At 43.2% G+C, this 25,472-nt stretch overlaps 1 protein-coding gene across 1 annotated transcript; it reads left to right on the top strand.

The window, feature by feature from the left end:
• Window positions 1-923: 923 nt before the first annotated feature.
• On the top strand, window positions 924-18,697 carry NOBOX (NOBOX oogenesis homeobox). Its single transcript, XM_063434091.1, has 9 exons — window positions 924-1,008; window positions 4,021-4,518; window positions 4,803-4,909; window positions 5,526-5,737; window positions 6,034-6,116; window positions 8,460-8,664; window positions 9,169-9,434; window positions 13,290-13,487; window positions 18,577-18,697. Exons 1-9 carry the CDS (start codon window positions 966-968, stop codon window positions 18,690-18,692), a joined length of 1,728 nt encoding a protein of 575 aa, XP_063290161.1. The 5' UTR covers window positions 924-965; the 3' UTR covers window positions 18,693-18,697.
• Window positions 18,698-25,472: the final 6,775 nt, after the last annotated feature.

Here is a 25,472-nt window from a genome sequence, read left to right as displayed (position 1 = left end):
TCGCTGACACTTTTTACAGTGCAGTCATTCTGGCCCTGAACTTGGAATACACTTTGAATTCCCAACAAATATCCCTTTTTAGAATAACCCTGAAAGAGAATTCCATATTGTATCCTAAACTAGCCAAACAAACAGCTGATGGCTTTCAATCGTTATTTTGGGCAAATATTCTCAGTTTACCGAATAAACGCTGAATGACAAAAAGGAATCATGCTGAGCCGTTACTTTCACACTTGCAGCATGTGAATGCTACATACCAGGGGCAGCATATGAATGCTACATACCAGGGGCAGCATTTTTATGTGCTGTCCATGAACATATGAGCCCTGGGGCTGGTAAACACCTTGAAAATAATGCATTTTGTTTATTACTACTACTAATAAAAAAAAAAAAAACATTTAAATGTAACCCAGTAATAATAATAAAAGGAATAGACAACCCTACCCAGCCCTCACAGGACCCAGCTCAGTAAATTAATAATAATGATAGCCATTAAGATCCAGCTCAGTAAATTAATAATAACCATAATAATATTTCCAGACATTAAGACCCAGCTCAGCAAGTTATTAATATCAGCCATTAAGACCCAGCTCAGTCAGTCTACACTAGAGGAAGCTTTACTCAGCTGATTCTCTTGATGAGAACTGGACCAAACCACTAGCAGCACTAATAGGGGTGCCCTTTGCCCTGAATTGTCCCTTTTCTAATTGAATCTCTTCTCTTCGCTGATTAACTCACTTCTAAAGCAACAGATCGTGTCACTATTTCCCCTGATTAAGGCCAGTCTGTCTAGTGAATTAACTAGTCCAGCACCCTTAATGACACAATTAACTGCCTCCCCCCAGAGGAATGAATGGTACCGACCAACGCACCCTGAACTGGAGAAATTGGGCTAAATCAACGCAGACAAAGTTACAAAGTTTTCAAAAAGTGGAGAAAAGGAAAAAGCTAAAAACAAGGAGAGGATGGAAGGAGATGGGAGCCATGAGGAGGAGAGCAGGCAGCTGGGTAACAATCCATATTAAATCCTTAATGATCTATTTATAATAATTAGCAGCCAGTTAGAGCATTATCTGAGTAATAATCACATTATTGCCCTGTGTGATAAATCATTAGCCCTGGGCCATGCATGATCAGTCACAGGGTTAATATGCCTTATCGCTGTTTATTCTCATTTTCTGCAGGAGGATGTGTGTTATAGGTTTAATGTCTCCATTTAGACCTGTTTACCCCTGCATGGGTGCTGCATGGGATCATCATTTTAATTAACTGGTGGGCTGTTAATTATTGGGTGCATTATTCCCTGATTTTACGTGTTTTTTAACAGAGACAGGTTTTTCAGCAAAGTGAATTTCAGATTTAGGGCCACAATAGCCAACCTGCACGGATTCTCCAAGTCAGCTGTGCTTCCATTTCAGCTACTTCACTTTGAATCCCTGACAAATGTCACTTTAGTAAATAATGCTATAAGTGTGCGAGATCCTCCGATTCTCCTGAATTAAATACATTTCCATTCGCTGTAATCTGTGGCCCAGGATTCCCACGGAGTTACTCACTAAACATGGCCATTCTCCTATTGACTAACTGAAGGCGCCCGCGGTGGTCCGACCATTCGGTGTCCGCAGTAAAATCTTGTATAAAATATAGGATTTGCTTATTTACCAAATATGATTTTCTACCAGTTACAGGCAAATCCGGTGAATAAATTCACTTGTAACTTAGCTGAGGAATTTATTGAAATACACAAAATTTGCCAGGCCAGATAATTTTATTTTAAAAAGCAATAAAAACTTAAGCAAGTTTTAAGTTTTTTGTTTTTTTTAAATTAAAATAATAATTAACAATTGCAATATGACCCCCATTTAACTTTCAGGAACATTTGCTGCATGCAGTGGGGGCATATCTATTAAACAGTGAGCTGCCATTAATACCCCATTACCTTGGCAGGGCAGTGTCGTATTAATAGAATGGAAACTGCTCGCTATGGAGTTAAAATAACTAACTTTCCATTTGGAAGCTATGGCTGCACAACCTCTAAAGCTTGCTTCTGTTATTGGGGAATGGGGCATGATCTTCCATGTGGAGCCTTGGCCCTAGTCCTGCTACCCCCCACCCATTGGTAGCAGCTGGGGCCTCATATAATATGGTTTGGATGGGGGGCTTCGGGGCTCCTTTTATATTGTAGCTTTATCTTTTATTATGTTAATGCCGTCTGTACGGTGAGATGGGGTACCTGTGGCCGCCCATTCGCTAGTCATATTAATTCTCCAACTGCTGGGTGGGGTGTCGAATAAACTGGGACAAGAGACGGGTCACTCCTTGTTCTCATTACATGGGTGGGGGTATAGTTATGAGGGTTAAATTGTGCCCATAGGCCTTTATGGTGGTTTAGTGACTTGGGAAGTTTTATGTCCTAACAGTTTTACTTTAGCCAGATAGAGGTTTGGAAAATCAATGCTTCAGAACTCCGTAGATACTTTCGCCACCTGGTACATTGAATGTTCTTTTAACGCATAGACTCGTTGTGACGGACCGCCTGGCACCCCGACCAGGTACCTCCGTCATTCGCTGCTTCCTAGTACTTGAGAGCACCATAAGTACTGCACTGGAACACTATAACCACCGCACTGGAACACCATAGCCACCGTAAACCCCACAAACCGCTGCAGCTTGGTTGGGGTCTCCCTGTCCTCCACCCACCCTGGACCCAAGACCAGCTTCCAGTGGGTAGACCTCCCCTAGTCCAGAAAGCGAAGCAGGCTGCTCTTACAAGAGCAATCATTGAGATCCAAGGGAATATAGTGATTATAGAGATCCCCAGAGTGAATGTAGCTATCCAATCCCCCAAACACGAGCCAAGACTTCATGAAGGGGTAAACTGTTCTGTTTAATGGCAGCCACAACTGGCCTTTTATGACAGTCCCCATGCAAGGGACACCCCCCCCCCCCCTCAGACCTGAGAGTAGACTACAGTAAAAACATACACACAATTGCATTGGCTCTCGGGTCCAGGACACTCCCATACAAGACAATCCCTCCCCTATGCCTGGGTGATAATTGAGTCAAGAACTGAACTAACTCAACTATCTCCAGGCACGAAAAACACAACTTTTAACAACATCCCAAAAGTACCACCAAAACCCATGGAAACCCCACAAAAGTTACATCACCTGATAGCCCAGATCTGGGTGACCAACATATCCATAAATCACCCAGATCGGTTCAGGGGTTCGGGATTTTCATGGAAGTCATAATTTTGACCGACTGTGCACATTGTCCTATGCCCAAAACAATTCCAGGGAATCAGGGCTAACGGTTGGTCTCTCTGTCTGGAGTACAAAAGTACATAACTAACATGAACAGAGCCTTTTAAAGTGCATTGGGCAAGGTATATCGCAGGGCCTATAGTCCTGAGGCAATAGGCTGGCTAGCAGGCCCCTCCAAGAACCCGTGACGAGGTTCAGTTCTTCACACTCCTAAAACATGCAATGAACTATAACCACTACAGTGCACTATTACCTGGGATTATTTATTTATAAAATATTTTATCTGGAAAGATACATTGAGATTTCTCTCGTTTTCAAGTATGTCCTGGGTCCACAAAACATTGCATTGATTCAATTGGGTACAATAAAACACAAAAACAATATTAATACACAATAAATACAAAACTCAACATAGAACAGGTAGGACATATGTAATCAACCATGACAGGTGCATTCTGTTTTGAGGTATGTAGAGAGGGATCTCTTAAAGGACTTTAGGCTTGGGGAAGATTTGAAAGTGTGCGGGAGGATCTGCCGGGTGCTGCCCCCTGCCCTTCCCCTGATCCTGAGAGCAGAAGCTCCTGCTACATGGCTTATATTATTCTAAGTATCTGTAATACACTGTATTCACTAATATAGAAATCATAAGGAGCAACCAAATTAAAAATTTCTGCAAGCCTGCTCTACATTCAACTGAGATGGCAAATATTATAGTGGGCTATCTCATGTTACATCTCGCTTTGTCTCTCTCAAGTTATCAAGGAGGAGATGGAGCCATCGCTGCTATGCACAGAGAAAGAGGAAGAGCCGGAGGGGTTTGATACAGTTACAGTTACAGGACAACCTGAGGACTTGGTTATAGCCGACCCTGGAGAATTGAACATTAATGCTCCTGAAAATTCAACAAGTGGAAGTGGAAGTGGGCAGTGCCAGCTGAATTTGTTGGCAGTTTGCCGGCCTCTTCCTGAGACGACGGGTGGTTGTTACTCTTCGTTTGATGGAGAGCCCACACAAACTCAAGGATTTATTTCTGCTGGAGGACAGTACCACCCTGTAAATACAGAGCTGGAGGGACATTTCCCTTCAACAGCTCCTCCTCCACGTCGCTCTGCTCGCTGTGCAGCCTCATGTCGAGTTTCCACATTTGCATATGACGGTGGTGGAGATCGGCAAAAGGATAAGTGCCCACCAGAAAATCCAGAGGAGCCTGTAGCACCTTGCAGGAAGAAGAGTCGGACTCTTTACAGCATTGGTGAGCATGGGACACTGCCTCATAGCCACATTTCTGATATTACACTCTTTGCATGCATCTCTTTACTGTCAATGTTTATGCCCTTTCCGCACTCATTTAATCCTATCTCTCTTTATGCTTTGTGGACGAGGTCTTAATTCTAAATCACAGTAATAACTACTGACCTGTTTCTCGAAGTAAAGTTTTTATTCTACTTCTGATTATCTTCTGGTTTCCCTGATTTCAAACAATTTGTGCTGGTAATGTACGTAAACACTGTCTCCATGTGCCGGCCTGTCCTGCAGATCAGTTGCATGAGTTGGAGCGTCTGTTTGAAGAAGACCATTATCCGGACAATGAGAAGAGGAGGGAAATTGCGAATATAATTGGTGTTACTCCACAGAGGATAATGGTGACTTTCTGACTTTTTTTTGCATCTCTCTTTAACCCCTTAAGGACCCAACTTCTGGAATAAAAGGGAATCATGACATGTCACACATGTGATGTGTCCTTAAGGGGTTAAACTCCCTTAATGAGTTGAGGTCTGCTGCATGCTTTGTGTGTATATCTGTGTATTTTCATTCATCACTTGTGGTTTTTTTTTCTTCCAAGGATTCACTTCAGCAAACCCTTGTTCACTCCTGAAATGATAATTGTGATCAAATCCAATAATTGCTAAGAGTATTTAGGAATTTTAATTGGACATAGATGTCCTGGACTTGACATTTGAACCTGGCACGACCCAGCAATATCTGCCAATTCCATTACAGAAATTTGCGAGGGTTCAGAGTAATTGTGTAGCAGTTAGAAGATCCCAGATTTGGTGGTGGGATTCACAAAAAGCACAAGATCTGATTGACATTATTGGGTTTCCAAGTTTGGTGAGAATCAGCATAGCTCTTCTCTGTGCAAGCGAGCAATGCTAAGTTTTACCACCATACTGCTAACTTTCAGGCAAGTTAAAAGGTCCCACTTTTTTTATTTTTGATTGCCATTTTTCCTCCTGAACCACTGAGATTTTCTTCTAGGTCTGGTTCCAAAACCGTCGAGCCAAATGGCGTAAAGTGGAAAAGACCTGCCTGAAGGTTGAAATGAAGCCTATATCCTCTTCTTCAGGGATGTGTCAGCGTGAAATGCTCACTGTTTCTTCTGCTGCTGAACTCTCCCACCCGGAGACCGTCGCCCTCGGTGTCACCGCTGCACATGCTACATATGCCACCATCCCACCAATGCGGAATGGGTAAGAAAAAAAGTGAAAGTAACAGCCTAAGAAAACATAACTAGTTTCTCAATCTTCCTAACTCAGATTCTGGATTATCCATTGTTCGAATGTAACAGAAAAGGTTGTAATGAAGTACCATGTGCTGTAATCTGTGTCTGTAGATTCCTGATTTACCAAACACTCAGACATTCTAAGTTCCTTGAAATGCTCTTTTATATGTAGTTTATCCCTTTTTTAATGTTATTGTGACTGTTCTAGAACTTTGGGATCACCCTAAATTGATTCTATGGTTTTTTTTATCCTCTCATCTTCAGCAGTCTTTCTCTCGTTGCTGGGTCTCAGGCCTGTGATATCATCTCACAACACAACTCCTGCGGTTTCAATGCACCCAATTCAGGTCAGTGAACAGTCATGAGAAACTATCAAGGTATTGCACTAAAGTGAATTTCAAATGTAAGGTCAATACAGCCAAACTGGGACAATTCTCTAAATCAGTTGGCCATTCTGGCATTAATATTGACTTTGAATTCACATGAAATTCTCATTTTAGGGCACTTTTGTGTATAACTTGTTTGCAGACATATATGAAAATAAAAATCTAAATTTACACCATTTTTTTATTTTTCCCCAAAAAAAATGGGTTCTTTCTAACATACAGTAGATGTGACAAATAAAGCTAAATTAAAAAAAGGTTGAATTCATTGCTTTATATGTATTTCTAAGGACACCAAAGGCATTACTAGCAGTGCAACTCACTGAAAATGGCAACAGAATGTAAAAATAATGCCTTAATTTGAGCATAATGCCCACATACAATAAATTCAGTAAGGGCATATAGTTTTAAAATAAAGGTATTTAAAACTGCTTTATCGATCTTTATCAATATCTGGATCGATAGTGTAATCCTAACAGTGAAATGGTAGAGTATATTCACCCCACCCCCTCCCTGACTGTAGGAAAGGTATGACCCATTGAAACTTCCTGTACTGTTTTGAAGCAGGGGATAAGCTGATATTTTCAGCAAAGCTGCATTACATCAGTTGCGTGTGACATCTGGCAGAGAATTATGTTCTTCTACAGGGTGTCACGACTAGTAATGTGGTCCAGCACGCAGAAACTATGTAACTATGTAAACATATACATAGGTAAGAAAAGGAAAATAACAGGATAGAGCGTAAACCGGACCTTAGAATGGCCGGACTAATACGCTAGAGACAGAGAATGGTCAAAGGGAAAGCCGAGGTCAAGGAAGCCAGAAAATACTCAATACCGATAAAACAAGCCAAGTCAGGGAAACCAGAGATCAGAATAACCAGGGAAACGCCAAGGATCAGGATACCAGGAAATCAGAAACACAGAATTAGCACTTTCAGGAAACCAGGAAACTGAAACCACGACATGGCAAAGTAATGGGGAAAGCTAGGGGTTTAAATACCCCTCTCTAGGCTATGATTGGTCAGAGGGCGACCGCACACGTTGGTATAATTTTCGGGGGCGGAGCTACTCTTAGGCGCGACCACGTGGTCGGCGTCATGTTTGATGGTAAGCTCGTGTTGTCGGCGTGGCCGTGCCGGTCGGGCATGGCCGTGAGGCTCGGCGGGCCGGTGACCGCAACACAGGGTTGTAATCATAACTAGGGGATGAGTGAGGCTTTACGGACTAAATTTAATTTTGCAAAATGCAATGAAAGTAAAAACATTTATACTCTATTTGGCAGTGAAATCACTCAATTTGTGGAAGAAACACTCCTATTTATTTTAAATCTCATACAAACCCTTCTTATTGGTTTTACACATTTTGTGCCCTTGGTATTCTATATATACATTACCAAATCCAAGGCCCTATATTTGGTTCAAGTGGAATCACAGAAGCACTCTGAGCCTCTGGCTTTAAGTTGACATCATGCCATCTTATCTTTCTTGGTGTAAAAATACAGAAAATTTTATTTTTTTTACCCAAAAATCTGATTACACCCTGTGGAAAGTTGTGTGAATCACCCGAAGCCACCTGCTGTTCCTCAATGTATTCTTTTTGGGCAGCGAATATATATATATATATATATAAAAGACAGGCCTGCCTACTGGGATATCATAGGTTGTTGACACCAGGGGTGGAGTTAGGACCCCCCTTCCCCAATGCAGCCTTGAGCATGGGTTCATTGAGGTAAGTGGCTATTTGTTCTACGAATTAAAAACCTAATTTTCCTATATTGATTGGTTTCAGAACCCATTGATCTATAATTCACATTCTCCATTCTCTCGATGCCACCATCAGCCAAAATAAAGATACCTGTCGCACACTTCATTGTTTTGCACAACTATTAATAATCAACTGCTGCTTTATCATCTCTCATTTGTTTTCCTCGTCTTACTTTGAATTGGTTTAGTTTTGGTAGCTGTTGTTTACAGCATTTATATAAAGTAAAATTGTAGGATATGATAAAACCTTATTAGTTGATGGACTCATTGAAATTACTGAATATTACAAAAAGTTTGAAAATGAAAAATATTGAAACCAATATTTTAACAATGTGTCGCTTTATATCAGCGGAATGAAGTTATACTGACTTTGGATAAGAGGCCATTAACGGAGAATTTTTAAAATCCGGTTTGTGTTCTGCAGGTTCTAACTATTGGATTTAGAATGTGATAAAGTATTTTACAATCATAAATAAGGATAAATTGCCACAATTTCAGTGATGTGTTTTAATGTGATTACTTTCTTATTTCTCTGTTCCCAGGATTGGGTTCCTCTGGAGAAATGTGCCTCCCTTCATCCCATGAATATCCCCCCACATTTTCCAGCCCCCCACCTCTGCGCCGCGTCGGTCTGCCAATGTCCATGACCTTTAACCCTGGCACTCATATGGTCCCGTTGATGCTGGATACACCAGAGAGTACTTGCACACCTACATCCTCTGATGGAGACGTGTTTACCTATCAGGAGTAAGTGACCATCTCTTTAACCTTACCAAGTCTCAGCACTAACATAGGCCTTAGGGAAATATGAAAGCTTTCCTGGTTAGGAGGAATGGCAGCAGTGACAATGAGTCAACCTGGGTAGACATCTACCCGTTTTTTTTTTGTTTTTGTTTTTTTAAAATATTTATAAAAGAATATGGGCTAAACAGAGCTAAAATGTTGGCCATATTCTGTAAATGCTATAAAACACTACAGCTTGTCTGGGTCTGCGGAGCTTTCTCAATTATTGGACCTGTGTAGCTCAAGGGAGATATCTGGCTAATCCTGCAGGAAAAGCTGGATGCAGGAGAATGTCTTCTTTGCAACATCACCAGATTCAGAGATTTGTCCATGGCTTTCAGCAAGGAACCTCCTTTTTTTTTAGCTGCTACTGTCCCATTTCCCATGTCTAATCATTTATGGTTATTGTAGCTTTTGTGACAATTAATCTGTCCAGAGCCAACACGCAATCTTTGTTTCTCCTTCTAGGTCACCAAGCATGCAGGAGAACATGGGAACAACACTGAGATTTGGAGCCCAGTATTATCACCAAAATAATCAGCTGGGTCATTTCCAAATACCCCAGTACTCCCAATACCAACGACTCCCCTTTCACAATCTCACCCCAACCTCTCCCGAGGACACCCCCTTTTTCACAATGGCAGGAAATAACCCCAGTCTGGTGACCTATGGAAACACTGGAACCTTTTTACAAAGTCGGGCAGGAGGACACATCCTGCTGCAGCCCAGCACAGGTGACATATCGAAAGACAAGTTGTGTTATGTCTGTTTTTGTGGTGGTTGTGATAATCCACCATTTTGTTGTGGTTGTGATAATCCACGATTTCGTGACGTAAAGTCACCATATTATTAAAGGCAGTATTATTCTTAGAGTTATTTACTAAAATGAGTATTCAATTTTCTTTTAATTCCATTAAATAAGGTTTCATCTTTAAAGAGATTCTATAGTATAAGTAATACAGAGTCGTATTCCTTACACTACAGGTCCCTCTCCCCTCCTGGCACAGAAAGGGTTAAAAAAAAAAAACCGTTGAAAATTTACGTGATTCCAGTGCAGATGTCTCACGGCGCTCCGCCTCTTTCTTCAATGTTTTCCTGTGGGGATTTTACTGGATTGCTGGATGCCCTCATGCAGAGCGTGAGAATGGCCAATGTTCGTTAGCTGACCAAAGGTCACCTAGCAAGCAGGAAGTGCCTGTAGTGGCTGTCTGACGGACACTAGGGGCAGTCTTACTCCTGCAATTTAATCATTGCAATTTCTCTAAAACTGCAACGATTTACATTGCAGGACTAAGGGGAACAGGGACTCTGCACCCAGACCACTCCAATGAGATGAAGGGGTCTGGATGCCTATAGTGTCTGTTTAATTCCCTTTGTCTTAACCAACTATTTTGACTTAACCCTAAAAAAACTAAATGTTGGAAAAAATATTAATTGTGTTGGGCACTTATAAGGAGAGCTATTTCTTCTAATATGCCCCCTGTTTATTAAATTGTGACTTTACATCTAACATTTGGGAGAAATCCTGAATTTTATTCTAGATTGGAGGCTCACATTAGGCTTGTTTAAAGTCTCCATTAACTCATGACAGTAATATGAAGCCCCATTCTACAGCGCTACAGAATCTGATGGCGCTATATAAATAATAATAATAATGACCACCTGGTTTAAAATAAACATATATAAATATATATTGAGTAGTCCAATCAGCTGCTTTGAGAATGTCACCTATAGCTGCTCTAGTACTTAAATCTATGTATGCCTGCCATGTCTGTAACACCCCTCGCTCATCAAGCTAGAGTGGCTGTAGGTACCGGTAAAAAAAAAACAGCATACACAAGCTTGCTGCTCAGATCCTGTGTGTTATAGGAGGTGTGGGGAGCTGCAGTGAGCGTGCTGCTCAGGTAGTGTGGGTTATAAGAGGTGTGGGGAGCTGCAGTGAGTGTGCTGCTCAGGTAGTGTGGGTTATAGGAGGTGTGGGAGCTGCAGTGAGCGTGCTGCTCAGGTAGTGTGTGTTATAGGAGTTGTAAGTAGCTGCAGTGAGTGTGCTGCTCAGGTAGTGTGGTTTATAGGAGGTGTGGGAGCTGCAGTGAGTGTGCAGCTCAGGTAGTGTGGGTTATAGGAGGTGTGGGGAGCTGCAGTGAGTGTGCTGCTCAGGTAGTGTGGGTTATAGGAGGTGTGGGGAGCTGCAGTGAGCGTGCTGCTCAGGTAGTTTGGGTTATAGGAGGTGTGGGAGCTGCAGTGAGTGTGCTGCTCAGGCAGTGTGTGTTATAGGAGGTGTGGGGAGCTGCAGTGAGTGTGCTGCTCAGGTAGTGTGGGTTATAGGAGGTGTGGGAGCTGCAGTGAGCGTGCTGCTCAGATAGTGTGGGTTATAGGAGGTGTGGGGAGCTGCAGTGAGTGTGCTGCTCAGGTAGTGTGAGTTATAGGAGGTGTGGGGAGCTGCAGTGAGTGTGCTGCTCAGGTAGTGTGAGTTATAGGAGGTGTGGGGAGCTGCAGTGAGTGTGCTGCTCAGGTAGTGTGGGTTATAGGAGGGGTGGGCGCTGCAGTGAGTGTGCTGCTCAGGTAGTGTGAGTTATAGGAGGTGTGGGGAGCTGCAGTGAGTGTGCTGCTCAGGTAGTGTGAGTTATAGGAGGTGTGGGGAGCTGCAGTGAGTGTGCTGCTCAGGTAGTGTGGGTTATAGGAGTTGTAATTAGCTGCAGTGAGTGTGCTGCTCAGGTAGTGTGTGTTATAGGAGGTGTGGAGAGCTGCAGTGAGTGTGCTGCTCAGGTAGTGTAGGTCATAGGAGGTGTGGGGAGCTGCAGTGAGCATGCTGCTCAGGTAGTGTGTGTTATAGGAGGTGTGGGGAGCTGCAGTGAGCGTGCTGCTCAGGTAGTATGGGTTATAGGAGGTGTGGGGAGCTGCAGTGAGCGTGCTGCTCAGGTAGTGTGTGTTATAGGAGGTGTGGGGAGCTGCAGTGAGTGCTGCTCAGGTAGTGTAGGTTATAGGAGGTGTGGGGAGCTGCAGTGAGCGTGCTGCTCAGGTAGTGTGGGTTATAGGAGGTGTGGGGAGCTGCAGTGAGCGTGCTGCTCAGGTAGTGTGGGTTATAGTAGGTGTGGGAGCTGCAGTGAGCGTGCTGCTCAGGTAGTGTGTGGGGAGCTGCAGTGAGCGTGCTGCTCAGGTAGTGTGTGTTATAGGAGGTGTGGGGAGCTGCAGTGAGTGTGCTACTCAGGTAGTGTGGGTTATAGGAGTTGTAAGTAGCTGCAGTGAGTGTGCTGCTCAGGTAGTGTGGGTTATAGGAGGTGTGGGGAGCTGCAGTGAGCGTGGTGCTCAGGTGGTGTGTGTTATAGGAGGTGTGGGGAGCTGCAGTGAGTGTGCTACTCAGGTAGTGTGAGTTATAGGAGTTGTAAGTAGCTGCAGTGAGTGTGCTGCTCAGGTAGTGTGGGTTATAGGAGGTGTGGGGAGCTGCAGTGAGCGTGGTGCTCAGGTGGTGTGTGTTATAGGAGGTGTGGGGAGCTGCAGTGAGTGTGCTACTCAGGTAGTGTGAGTTATAGGAGTTGTAAGTAGCTGCAGTGAGTGTGCTGCTCAGGTAGTGTGGGTTATAGGAGGTGTGGGGAGCTGCAGTGAGCGTGGTGCTCAGGTGGTGTGTGTTATAGGAGGTGGGGGAGCTACAGTGAGCGTGCTGCTCAGGTAGTGTGTGTTATAGGAGGTGGGGGAGCTGCAGTGAGCGTGCTGCTCAGGTAGTGTGGGTTATAGAAGGTGTGGGGAGCTGCAGTGAGCGTGCTGCTCAGGTAGTGTGGGTTATAGGAGGTGTGGAGAGCTGCAGTGAGTGTGCTGCTCAGGTAGTGTGTGTTATAGGAGGTGTGGGGAGCTGCAGTGAGCGTGCTGCTCAGGTAGTGTGGGTTATAGGAGGTGTGGGGGCTGCAGTGAGCGTGCTGTTTAGGTAGTGTGTGTTTATAGGATGTGCTGCTCAGGTAATGTGGGTTATAGGAGGTGTGGGGAGCTGCAGTGAGCGTGTTGCTCAGGTAGTGTGGGTTATAGAAGGTGTGGGGAGCTGCAGTGAGCGTGCTGCTCAGGTAGTGTGGGTTATAGGAGGTGTGGGGAGCTGCAGTGAGCGTGCTGCTCAGGTAGTGTGTGTTATAGGAGGTGGGGGAGCTGCAGTGAGCGTGCTGCTCAGGTAGTGTGGGTTATAGAAGGTGTGGGGAGCTGCAGTGAGCGTGCTGCTCAGGTAGTGTGGGTTATAGGAGGTGTGGAGAGCTGCAGTGAGTGTGCTGCTCAGGTAGTGTGTGTTATAGGAGGTGTGGGGAGCTGCAGTGAGCGTGCTGCTCAGGTAGTGTGGGTTATAGGAGGTGTGGGGGCTGCAGTGAGCGTGCTGTTTAGGTAGTGTGTGTTTATAGGATGTGCTGCTCAGGTAATGTGGGTTATAGGAGGTGTGGGGAGCTGCAGTGAGCGTGTTGCTCAGGTAGTGTGTGTTATAGGAGGTGTGGGAAGCTGCAGTAAGCATGATGCTCAGGTAGTGAAAGTCTTGGTGGGTAACTTGAATTGGAGTTTGTATGTCCTCTTTCAATGTTGAATCAATTCTTCTCTTTTGTGTTATTGGTATGTATTTTCAGCGGGACTGACCTTTCATGCCCCTCCATGGAATGACATGTATATACAGAACCCGTCCTTCCAGTGCCAGCGGCCTCCGATCAGGGGGACGTGCAACTTACCAGACCAGACACACTACTCACAGCCAGCCTCTTGTGTTATTCAGCATCCAAAAAACACTCCAATACCTCAGACAGCCATCGAGACGGAGAACACAGAGTGTAAGTGACCCAGAATATGCTCCACTACCTTTGTTCTGTGTCCTGGTGAACAGACGCCAGAGAACTTTAAGTTTGGAATTAAAGATATCTTCCAGCGTACAACTCACATTATTTATTTGTTTAAATATAGTTCTATTTTTTTTTAATATATATTTCCATTAATAAAACCGCACTTTTACATCATCTTTAACCCCTTCACGACCATGGATGGTTCAGGACCGTCATCGGAAAAATCCCCTTGAGGACCGGTGACGGTCCTGAACCGTCATAATGGTATTATGTACTTACCCAATCGCCGTCGTTACCCCGGCGGCGATCGGCGTTGCTCCCGGTGTGGGGAGACTGCCATATATGGGATATGTCCAGTCTTTTTTAGTAGCCACTTGGTCAAAAACACTGGCCAAAGTTAGCGTTCATAATTGTTTTTTGCATTTTTAAAACATAAATGTTAAATTTGGCCAGGCTATTAAAAAAGACTGGACATACCCCATATTGAATACCCTGGGTTGTCTACTTTAAAAAAAAATATGTGCGTGTGAGGTGTGATTCAGAGATTTATGACAGATAACAGTGTTACAATGTCACTATTGATACATTTTAAAAATATATATTTTGAAACAGCAATGTCATACTTGTACTTATAGCCCTATAACTTGCAAAAAGAAAGCAATGAGGCACATAAACACTGGGTGTTTTTAAACTCAGAACAAAATTTTGAATCTATTTAGCAGTTTCTTTTCTTTCGCTTTTTTGAGGAAAGTAAAAGATTTTTCAAGCAAAAGTCAAAAAACATGTTTTATTTTTTTTTAATTTTTCACCATCATTTTTTTTTAAAGTTAAGTATATGACCTGATACAAATAATGGTATGTAAAGAAAGCCCTTCTTGTCCTGAAAAAAACAATATATAACTTGTATGGGAACAATAAATGAGAGAGAGGAAAATTACAGCTAAACACAAACACCACAAAAGTGTTAAAAGAGCCCTGGTCCACAGACCAGGCATTTCAAGCAAACTATATTTTTATTTTTATTTATCTATTTATTTATTTAGTGTATAACCCAGTTCAATTGTATCCATGTGTATTTGCCAGAAGTGACATTTCAGTAGACTGGGCTCACAAGGTGTGTACTCTTTGCAGTTAAACAGAATTTTCATCACATACCTTACTTTATTTTCTTTATTTACATTCGTCCATAAAGTTAAGCCTTTTTCAAATCAGTTTTTCTTGTTGATCCAAAAGAAGCAAAAAAAAAAAAACCCAGCTAGGAAAAAATTCCTTTTTCAGAATAACAGTCAGATGTCTCCTTGGATCAAGAAGCTATTCCCCCACTAATTAAATTGTAATGCCTGAATATTATGCTTTTGTAAGTATTTATCCAATTGCTATTTAAACTTCTGTATAGACTCTGATAAAAACACCTCTTTAGGCAGAGAATTATACATCCTTATTGTACTTACAGTTAAAACTCCTTGCTTTGCCTTAGATTACATTTTCTTTTTGCCAGTCTAAAGGTGTGACCTTGTCCTATTTATGAATAGATTTCCAATAAATGGTTTGTATTGGCCCCGGATATATTGGCATAATGCCATCATATTCGCTCCGAGGTGCCGTTTTTCTAAACCAAGCATATTTACATATGTTAACCTTTCTTCATAACTAAAACGCACTCCCTGCATTTTTTTGTAGTGCTATAATATCCTTCTTTAGAACAGGTGCCCAACATTTATTCATATTCAAGATGTGGTCTTACCAGTGATTGATTTATAAAGAGGTAAGACTATATTATCAATAGCCTCCTACTCCTACTGGAACACATTGGATTGACTGAGCGTCAAATTTGATGATATTCAAAAAGGGTTCTAAATTCTTGCCTGGAAATTATAGACCTGTGAGCTTAACCTCTGTGGCTGGAAAAGTATTTGAAAGGTTACTAAGGGATAATATTCAAGAAGTCATTGAGAAGAACATGGTTATCGGCAAAAATCGGCATGGTTTTATGAAGCACAGGTCATGTCAAACTAACTTGATTGCATTCTACGAAGAAGTAAGTAGAAGTATAGATCAGGGTGTTGTAGTGGATGTGATCTATTTGGATTTTGCCAAGGCATTTGATACAGTTCCACACAGAAGATTAGTGTTCAAACTCAAGGAAATCGGTCTAGATGAAAATGCTTGTTCTTGGGTAGAACATTGGCTTAAAAACAGAGTACAAAGAGTTGTCGTTAATGGTAAATTTTCAAGATGGACAGAGGTGACAAGTGGTGTCCCTCAGGTTCTGTTCTGGGACCCCTTCTCTTTAACATGTTTATAAATGATCTTGAAAAAAGCATTGAAAGTCATGTTTCAGTGTTTGACACAAAACTCTTTAAAATAATACAATGTGAGCAAGATATTACTTTGCTGCAGTTCGGCGTAAAGAATACACAAGCAACGTATATTAGGGATAACACACGAAAACAACATGGGAATTGTTATAGACGACAAACTATGCAACAATGCGCAATGTCAATCATCAGTGGCTAAGGCCAGTAAGGTATTGTCATACATGAAAAAGGGCATTCATTCCCAGGATGAGAATATAATTTTGCCTCTTTATAAATCGCTGGTTAGACCACATCTTAAATATGCTGTGCAATTTTGGGCACCTGTCCTAAAGAAGGATATTATGATACTAGAAAAAGTGCAGAGGCGGGCTACAAAATTAATAAAAGGAATGGAACATATCAGCTTTGAAGAAAGGTTAACAAATTTAAATCTCTTTAGTTTAGAAATACGTCACCTCAGAGGGGATATGATAACACTATACAAATATGTCCGAGGTCATTAAAAACCATTGTGTGGAAATCTATTCACAAACCGGACTTTACATAGGACACGAGGCCATGCGTTTAGACTGATAGAAGATTTCATCTAAGGCAAAGGAAAGGTTTTTTTACTGTAAGAAAAAATAAGGATATGGAATTCTCTGCCTGAAGAAGTGGTTTTATCAGAGTTCATACAGATGTTCAAACCGCAACTAGATGCATACTTGCAAAAACAACATTCAGGGAGATTTTTCAATGTAGGGTTATAGTTTCTTGATCCGATGATTAATCTGACTGCCATTCTGGGGTGAAGTTTTTTTTTTTTTCTAGTTTGTTGCAAAATGCTTCAAACAGTTTGGTTTTTTTTGTTTTGTTTTTTTTTACTTTTGGGTCAACAAATGTGAGGAAGGCTGAACTTGATGGACACAAGTCTCTTTTCAGCTATGTAACTCTCTGAACTCTATCTGTAAGACGATGTTCTACCCAAGGGAAAGAATTTTTATTGAGGCCAATTTCTTTTAAACTGAACACTAACCTATTGTGAGGAACCATATCAAATGCCTTGGCAAAATCCAAGTAGATCACATCCACTGCAACGTGCTGTTCTATACTTCTACTTCGTTCTTCATGGAATGTGATTAAATTAGTTTGACGTGACCTATGTTTCATAATCAAATGCTGATTTTTGTTAATATCAATGTTTCTTCCTAGTGAATCCATGAAAATTAATAACCCTTCAAATTCTTTCCCAGCCACAGAAGTTAAGCTTACAGGTATATAATTTTGAACCATTTTTGAATATAGGAACCACATGTACCTTCCACCAATCCCTTGGTACAATTCGTGAAAGAAAAGCATCTTGATAGATTAAAGGATCACTATAGGGTCAGGAACACAAACGTATTCCTGACCCTATAGAGCTAAACCCACCATATAGGTGACTTGAACCCCTATAAAAGTTTAAAACTCACCTTATTTCCAGCCCCGTGCTGGACTGCCGGTGCTGGCTCCACCCCCTTTGTGACAAGATCAAAATGGCCGATTTTTAGCCAATAGCATTGGATTGGCGAAAATCGGCACGGGGGGCGGGTCCAAATGCCGTTTTGGCCAGTCAGGACCTCCTCATAGAGATGTACTGAATCAGTGCATCTCTATGATGAAAATTCTGCGTCTCCATGCAGAGCGTGGGGACGCTGAATGGCAGGGCTGCTTACTGTGCAGCCCTGAGCCAGGAAGCCCCTCCAGTGGCCATCTAAGAAATGGCCACTTGGAGGTGTCCCTAGGGGCAATGTAAACACTGAAAAGGCAGTGTTTACATGAAAATGCCTGAAGGGAGCTATTATACTCACCAGACCAACTATTAAGCTGTAGTTCTGGTGACTATAGTGTCCCTTTAAATACAGAGGTTTGCTTATTTCCACACTTGGCTCCTTAAGTACTCGTGGGTGAATACCATCAGGCCTGGAGCGTTGTTTACATTAACTTTTTTTAGTTGCTGCACCATCTTGTTTTGAGTCATCCAATCACAATTTTTTGCAAGGTTTTTGCCACAATCGTTTGCATATCTCTTGATCTCTTACCATATGGTTCTCCTTATTATATACTGAGGAAAAATTATGTAAAACGTCTGCATTTTCTTGGTATTTATTAACACACCCATATCTGTTTTCAGAGTAGCTACACTTTGTTTTTCTTTAGAATTGATGTTCTTACATTTTTGGGGGGGTTCATTTGCTTTAGCTAAAACTTTATAGTTTAGCCACTCTTATTGCATTTTTGCATGCATTATTGGATACCTTATATCTTGTATAGGATGACTCTGATTTGTGTAAATTAAATACCCTCTTCTTATTTGTAATCTTTTGGTTTACCTTCTGTCTAAGCCACATTGGATTAGATTTGTTTATTTTCTATTTATTCCCCAATGGTGCATCTGAGACATGTACCTTTCTTATATTTGTTTGAAGATATTCCATTTATCCTCAGTGGATTTTTTTTTCACTAAAGAGTTGATGCCGGTCAAAATGCCGTAATGCTGTCCTTCTCTTATTGAAATTGGCCTATTTAAAATGATATGTTTTAGTAGATTAAATTACACTCATATCAGAACATTTACCTTTAAATGGTTTTGCAGTGCTCTCTCAAGATATTTTAAGGTTGTATTGCCTTCTCTGGTGCTACGATATTGTCTGTCTTTGGCATTGTACAATTTCTTCTCCCCTATAAATTATGATCTATTGCATGTTTTTATAACTTTTTGTTTGTTTTTCATTCTTTGATAGCAACCACCGAGGAAGTCACTTCCACCTGCTTGAATATCACACGGGAAGAGACTGAGGATAATAGATTGAAAAGAAACTCCTGTGAAGTTCAAACTCTGGGCATCAATATTGTATGATTTATTTATTTATATACTGTTCCTGTATGTGTTACATATTTGAGTTGTTTCTATTTTGGGTGGAGGGTTCTGTATTGGGTGGCAGCAGAGAATGTGACATTAAAGAAACAGATGACTAATTAAAGTGTTTGTTTTGTTGACATGTTGTCTCCGAGAGTTATTGCCAAACTATTCCAGAAAAGGCTGATCTGTCTGGTTATTCTTCTTATGGGAATATTCAAAATTTCTACATTATTTGTACTTCGATCCTGAGAGTTAAACCTCACAAAGATTGGGACCTCAAAAAAAAAAAAAATACTGCATATAGTCTATTACAAGCATATATATTCTGATGCACCAATGCCCCCCTTCTGAGTGTCCACTCACGTGTTGAGACTAGTCTTGGAATAGTAGAAGTGTGAATCACAAATCTTTCTATTCTGGTGTGGGAGTTGTATACCTGGGAATAATAAGTATAGTCTCACACTGAAGCCTGAGTAGGGCACTATGGGTCAATATATCCTTGTTCGCAATGGATGTGGTTGAGATCTTTAGAAGTTTGTTTCCGTTGGGACCGAATGGACTGTGTTATGATATTTGTGGAGGAAGAATCAAGAGTGGCATCTAGAAGAAACTTAGTATATCCTGCAGTGATGATTTTGTCCATGAAGTGATTCGTTAGAAGATGGAATATATGTTACCAAAAACATGATTGATTGGTCATGTGGGCCATACATGTTAAGCAGGTGATGTAGATTAATTTAGAAATAAACAAATATGTTTAAATGTCTATCTGTTCCTGTCCAAATCTGAGATTATTAAATTGCGTATACGCAGAAGTAAGTTCACACTGACACATGGAGTTCAGGTTAAAAGCACTTCAGAAAATTTAATGGCATCTGGTTAGAAAACGGGTATGCAGACCCTTTTAAAGGCAAAATGACATCATCATTGAATATCAGATAATAACAAATAAACATCATTAATTGGATTAAATGTTAAGTGGCTATATCAGTGTCCACCCATCAATATTATTAATTGGCTCAGGGATTTGAGTGACTAGCTAGGTGTCCTCCCACCGGGAGGTGGTATTGTTCTGGACACGGGTGTGGACAGATGGCTCAAGCGCCATCTCTCCCAGCATGAGGCTTACTCGGTGGGAAGGGGGGCTTGAGCGTCATTTTGGGCAGTTAGTGATGTCAGACTCGTGGTCAGGTGCAAGGTTCTTTTATGAATAGAACATTTCATTAGGCTGGCGTTCTCATGGCCTTCAGATTATACTTTGTTGCAAATTACAGGAGATTCAGCAATTCCGGGGTTAGTCATATCTTTATAGAAAATACAGTCTCTATTCATTATACTAAATGCTGTTAGGAAATTCTGTCATGTAATGTAGACAAAATGGAGGGTCTGTCATAATGTGAGGTTATGTGAGATTAAAATGGAGTTAGTACAATAATTCAATACAGGTACAATAAAGATTTTTAAATAATTCTACATCAGTCCCCCCTATGAAATGTTAGATTCTAAAAAAGATAAACTTTATTGGTTAGTTCCAGAAGACAGGTTAGCCCAAAGGCACAAAACCCTATGAAGTAACGGTTCTTAAAGTCTTCTTAGTTCTTCAGAGGGACATCATAAAATCGACAAGCTTACATTACCATATGGACCTGTGTTATCTGGAGTATAGGCACAACAAGTCATGGTGACAGGTAAACGTTGTTGGTTGCAATAGATATAATAAATGCAAATCAAAATATTATTATTAGCAGTGACGGTTGGGAAAATGGACTCAAACTTTCCTTTTACTGCAAAATCATCTGGTACCCCCCTTGGCACACCTATGGCATCAATATATATATGTGTGTCAAACTTTCCCTTTAGAGGGGTGCTCCTCTTTGTGTTCTGAAGCATGAATGTGGTGTGTCAAGAGTACCTTGTCATGTATTATGTGTATGGACACAATAACCTTGGCTAGGGCACATTTGCTTATGCATTGTAGTATTAAACCTGTCCCACGCTACATCAGCGTAGGTGGACTCGGATCATTTAGTCAATATTAATATCACCACAAACTCAGGATGGGCAAATAATCCTGAGGAAGCTTGGCGTTTGGATCTCTTTAGCTTCACGAGGTCTCCTTTTGGGGTCCTTGGCTTTCCATCGATGGCAGGTGGTCAGGCATTATTATGGCCATCAAACACCTACTTGTTGGTATCTTTTTTAATTTTTTTAACAAGTCATTTTTCCTTTAGAGTCAAAAGTGTGTCAAAATCAACAAATGTTACTTCTCATGTTGCAGAGAGAGAGAGAGTCTTGAATCTGGAACAATGAATCCACTGAGTGATCTCTGCAACTTTCACAATGCACTATTGGGTATATGGTCTTGGTTGTCACATTGATGACCGGCTAGGCTTCTGGCCATCCTGACAAAATGTCTATTATAACTAGTGCATATTTAACCCAGCAGCTCTTTGTCACCTGGATTCTTGAAAGGGATAGTGAGAGTTAGCTAGGTGCTTAGGATTCTCCTCCTCTTCTGCCTGAGCTGTCCTTGGCACAAATAACACAGGATCGGCAGTAACTGATGATTAGAGGAGTAATTCTAGGTGCTTTAGAGCAGTGTTCCCCAACCCCCGGGCCGCGGACCGGTACCGGTCCGTGGATCAAACGGTACCGGGCCGCCCAGGGGTGTGGGGTGTGCGAGCCTGCCGGCTAATGCAGGGCTGGCATTGCCCAAGTGCCAGCCCTGCAATGTGCCTGCGGACCGGAGGGGAGATCAGAGATCTCCCTCCCCGGTCTGCAGGCACATTGCTGGCAGCCGGCAGGGGAGTGAGAGAGGACCCGGAAGCTCTTACCTGCAGCTCCTCCGGGTCCTCCTCTCGCGAGATTTGGAGCGTTGCCGCGGTAACCACGGCAACGCTCCAAATCTCGCGAGAGTGAACTCTAGCCCTGTAACTGGGCTAGAGTTCACCTCACCACCACCGGACCACCAGGGAATCCCCACCGGACCACCAGGGACTAAGAAATGTCCCCCCTCCTCCCAGTAAAGGTAAGAAGGGAGGGGGGACATGAATATATTAATTTTAATTAAATAAATTTAAAAAAAGCCTCCTTACGCCCCATACACACACTGCCCACACACACACACTACACACACTGCCCCACAAACACTGCCCCATACACACTACAAACACTGCCCCATGCACACACTACACACATTGCCCCACAAACACTGCCCCCATGCACACACTACACACACTGCCCCATACACACACTACACACATTGCCCCACAAACACTGCCCCATACACACTACACACATTGCCCCACAAACACTGCCCCATACACACTACACACATTGCCCCACAAACACTGCCCCCATGCACACACTACACACACTGCCCCACAAACACTGCCCCATACACACACTACACACATTGCCCCATACACACACTACATACACTGCCCCACAAACACTGTCCCCATACACACACTGCCCCACAAACACTGCCCCATACACACACTACACACATTGCCCCATACACACACTACAAACACTGCCCCATACACAGACTGCACACACTGCCCCACAAACACTGCCCCATAAACACACTACACACACTGCCCCATACACACACTGCCCCATACACACACTGCCCCATACACACACTACACACACTGCCCCATACACACACTACACACACTGCCCCACAAACACTGCCCCCATACACACACTGCCCCACAAACATTTCCCCCATACACACACTACACACACTGCCCCACAAACACTGCCCCATAAACACACTACACACATTGCCCCATACACACACTGCCCCATACACACACTGCCCCATACACACACTACACACACTGCCCCATACACACACTACACACACTGCCCCACAAACACTGCCCCCATACACACACTGCCCCACAAACATTTCCCCCATACACACACTACACACACTGCCCCACAAACACTGCCCCATAAACACACTACACACATTGCCCCATACACACACTGCCCCATACACACACTGCCCCATACACACACTACACACACTGCCCCATACACACACTACACACACTGCCCCACAAACACTGCCCCCATACACACACTGCACACACTGCCCCACAAACATTTCCCCCATACACACACTACACACACTGCCCCACAAACACTGCCCCCCACACACACACTGCAACTCTCACACACACTGCCACCCTCACATACACACTGCACCGCTCACACACACATACACACAATTTTGAGTCTATGTCTTTATGTGACTGTGTTTGTGATTTTCTGACTATGTATGTGTCTGCGTGTTTTTTTTAATATATGTGACTTTGGTTTTTTTTTGTCTTATTAAATCAAAACAAGCGGGCCACGGAAAAATTATCAAATGTTTACCGGTCCGCGGCGATAAAAAGGTTGGGGAGCACTGCTTTAGAGTATTTAGAGATCAAAGAGTTCATGAGGGTCTTGGATAGGTATAAAGTTCCATGGGCCCTGTAGCGGCACCCCGGTGTAGTAGGGGTTTACGCCGCTGAGAAGGTGTCCTTTCCCCCCCAAGATGAAGTCAGCTAAGGCATAACAGGTTCCCAGTAATTACGAATCCAAGTAATAGCCATCCCCTCCAAGCACGAGACGAGACTCTGTGTTGAGGGTCAAAGTAGGAATGATGTTTATTCTGCAACTCGGGCTTTTATGCCGTACAACAACTCCTCCCCGTATCCGGAGGAGATAATACATTTACAGTGGGAGTCACTCCCACTGTACCGGGCAGAATATTTTACAATTATTACAGGTTTAATAACACACACAATATATAACGAAAATACAATGTGCTACGTGTATTAGGGAACGGAGATCTAAGGGAACAATATACGTGAAAATCCCCTAGATCGGTTGGGCCGTTCGCTAGATACACGTTTGCACCATTTACTCAGGAACCATATAACATAAACAAAAACTCTCTCTTGGATCCGGTGTCTCTATTTCGGTACTTTGGATCTGTCGACCAGCATGGGCGTACGTTACCGGTAAGGTTGAAATTCGTCGTGTGGAAAGTTCGTGAGTATTCGGTCATTAGTTCATGCGGTCAAAATGGCCGCGACCCATTGTTCTCTCCACGTGGCGGTGTGTACCGTACGGATCCACAAGTACCCGAAATCCACAATAATCCAAATACAACGGCAATTCTCCGAGATGGTATCTGTCACTCCAAAAGGGGTCTGTCACACGGCTCCCTCCTAGTGGTACACTCCGGCAGACCTGGCTTGATCCTTTCGGATTAACTTAGGGATGACCGGAATTCACTTGTCCGGAGATTTGTCAAGTTGTCGAGACAGCCCATCGGCGTTGCCATTTAGCTTACCGGGTCGATAGCTGATGGTGAAATTGTACGTTTGCAGGGCCAAGCTCCATCTTAGCAATCGGCCATTGTCTCCTGCGACCCGGTTAAGCCATACCAATGGATTGTGGTCGGTTACCAAGGAAAATTCTTGTCCATACAGATAAGGGGTTAGTTTTTTCAATGCCCATACCAGGGCCAGGCACTCTTTCTCTACGGCCGCATAACTCACTTCCCTCGGTAACAACTTTCGGCTGAGGTATGCGACCGGATGCTCCTTCCCATCTTCCCCGATTTGGCTCAGCACAGCCCCCAGTCCATACATGGAAGCGTCTGTATGTACAAGGAAACGTTTGTTAGGTACTGGGGCAGCCAAGACAGGAGCATTAACAAGAGCATGTTTGAGAGATTGGAATGCGGCTTCGCAAGCGGGAGACCACAGGACCTGTCTAGGTAAATTCTTCTTGGTCAAGTCAGTCAAGGGCTTGGCTACCGTACTATAATCAGGGACAAAACGCCTATAATACCCGGCGGTCCCTAAGAAGGCCAATACTTGGGTCTTGGTATTAGGTGTGGGCCAGTTCGCTACTGCTTCAACCTTGGCAGGCTCCGGCCTCTGGTTTCCACACCCTACTCGGTGACCCAGGTATTGGACCTCGGCCATTCCTAAATGGCACTTCTCGGGTTTTAGTGTCAGGCCCGCGGCCCGAATTTTATCTAGGACTACTCCTATGTGGACTAAATGTTCTTCCCAAGACTCACTGTAGATCGCAATGTCATCCAGGTATGCACACGCAAACTCCTGGAATCCATCGAGGAGCCGATCCACCATTCGCTGGAACGTAGCCGGGGCATTTTTCATCCCGAATGGCATGACCTTAAATTGGTATAGGCCAAACGGGGTGACAAATGCCGACTTGGGGACGGCATCCTCGGCCAGGGGAATCTGCCAATAACCCTTGCAGAGGTCTATGGTAGAGAGATAGTTACCCCTGGCTATGCGATCTAATAATTCGTCTACCCAGGGCATGGGGTAAGCGTCAGTGGTAGTCTTTTCATTCAGTCGTCTGTAGTCGACGCAGAACCGAGTGGTTCCGTCTTTCTTGGGGACTAGGACTACGGGAGAGGCCCAGGGACTGTCTGATGGCTCAATGACCCCCAGCTGGGTCATTTCCCGTATTTCCTTTAGCATCCCGTCCCGGACGGCTTCCGGAATACGGTAAGGGGGTTGTCGGAGGGGGGCCTGCCCTGGGGTTTCTACCTTGTGTATGGCCAGGGTGGTGTATCCTGGCTCCTGGGAGAAGGTACTCTGTTTCTCCCATAGGAGCTGTCTAGCTTGCTCCAGCTCAGTAGGGTTCAGTCGCTCTCCCAGCTTCACTAGGCTAACTGGGTCGGGGTGAGTCTCCCTTTCTAGCAGGTCAGGTAGGGGTAAATTTTCGGGG

The sequence above is a fragment of the Pelobates fuscus genome, chromosome 10 (genome assembly GCF_036172605.1).
Source record: "Pelobates fuscus isolate aPelFus1 chromosome 10, aPelFus1.pri, whole genome shotgun sequence".
Taxonomy (NCBI): Eukaryota; Metazoa; Chordata; class Amphibia; order Anura; family Pelobatidae; genus Pelobates; species Pelobates fuscus.
The sequence above is the reverse complement of the archived record's forward strand: the minus strand, read 5'-3'. Positions and strand labels throughout refer to the sequence as shown.

Excerpts from the sequence above, each read along its gene's own strand:
- NOBOX (XM_063434091.1), top strand. The coding sequence starts at position 966 with ATGGAAGGAGATGGGAGCCATGAGGAGGAGAGCAGGCAGCTGG. Across the intron at positions 6,117-8,459 it reads TTTCAATGCACCCAATTCAG|GATTGGGTTCCTCTGGAGAA; the intron begins GTCAGTGAACAG and ends CTCTGTTCCCAG. Across the intron at positions 9,435-13,289 it reads CCTGCTGCAGCCCAGCACAG|CGGGACTGACCTTTCATGCC; the intron begins GTGACATATCGA and ends ATGTATTTTCAG.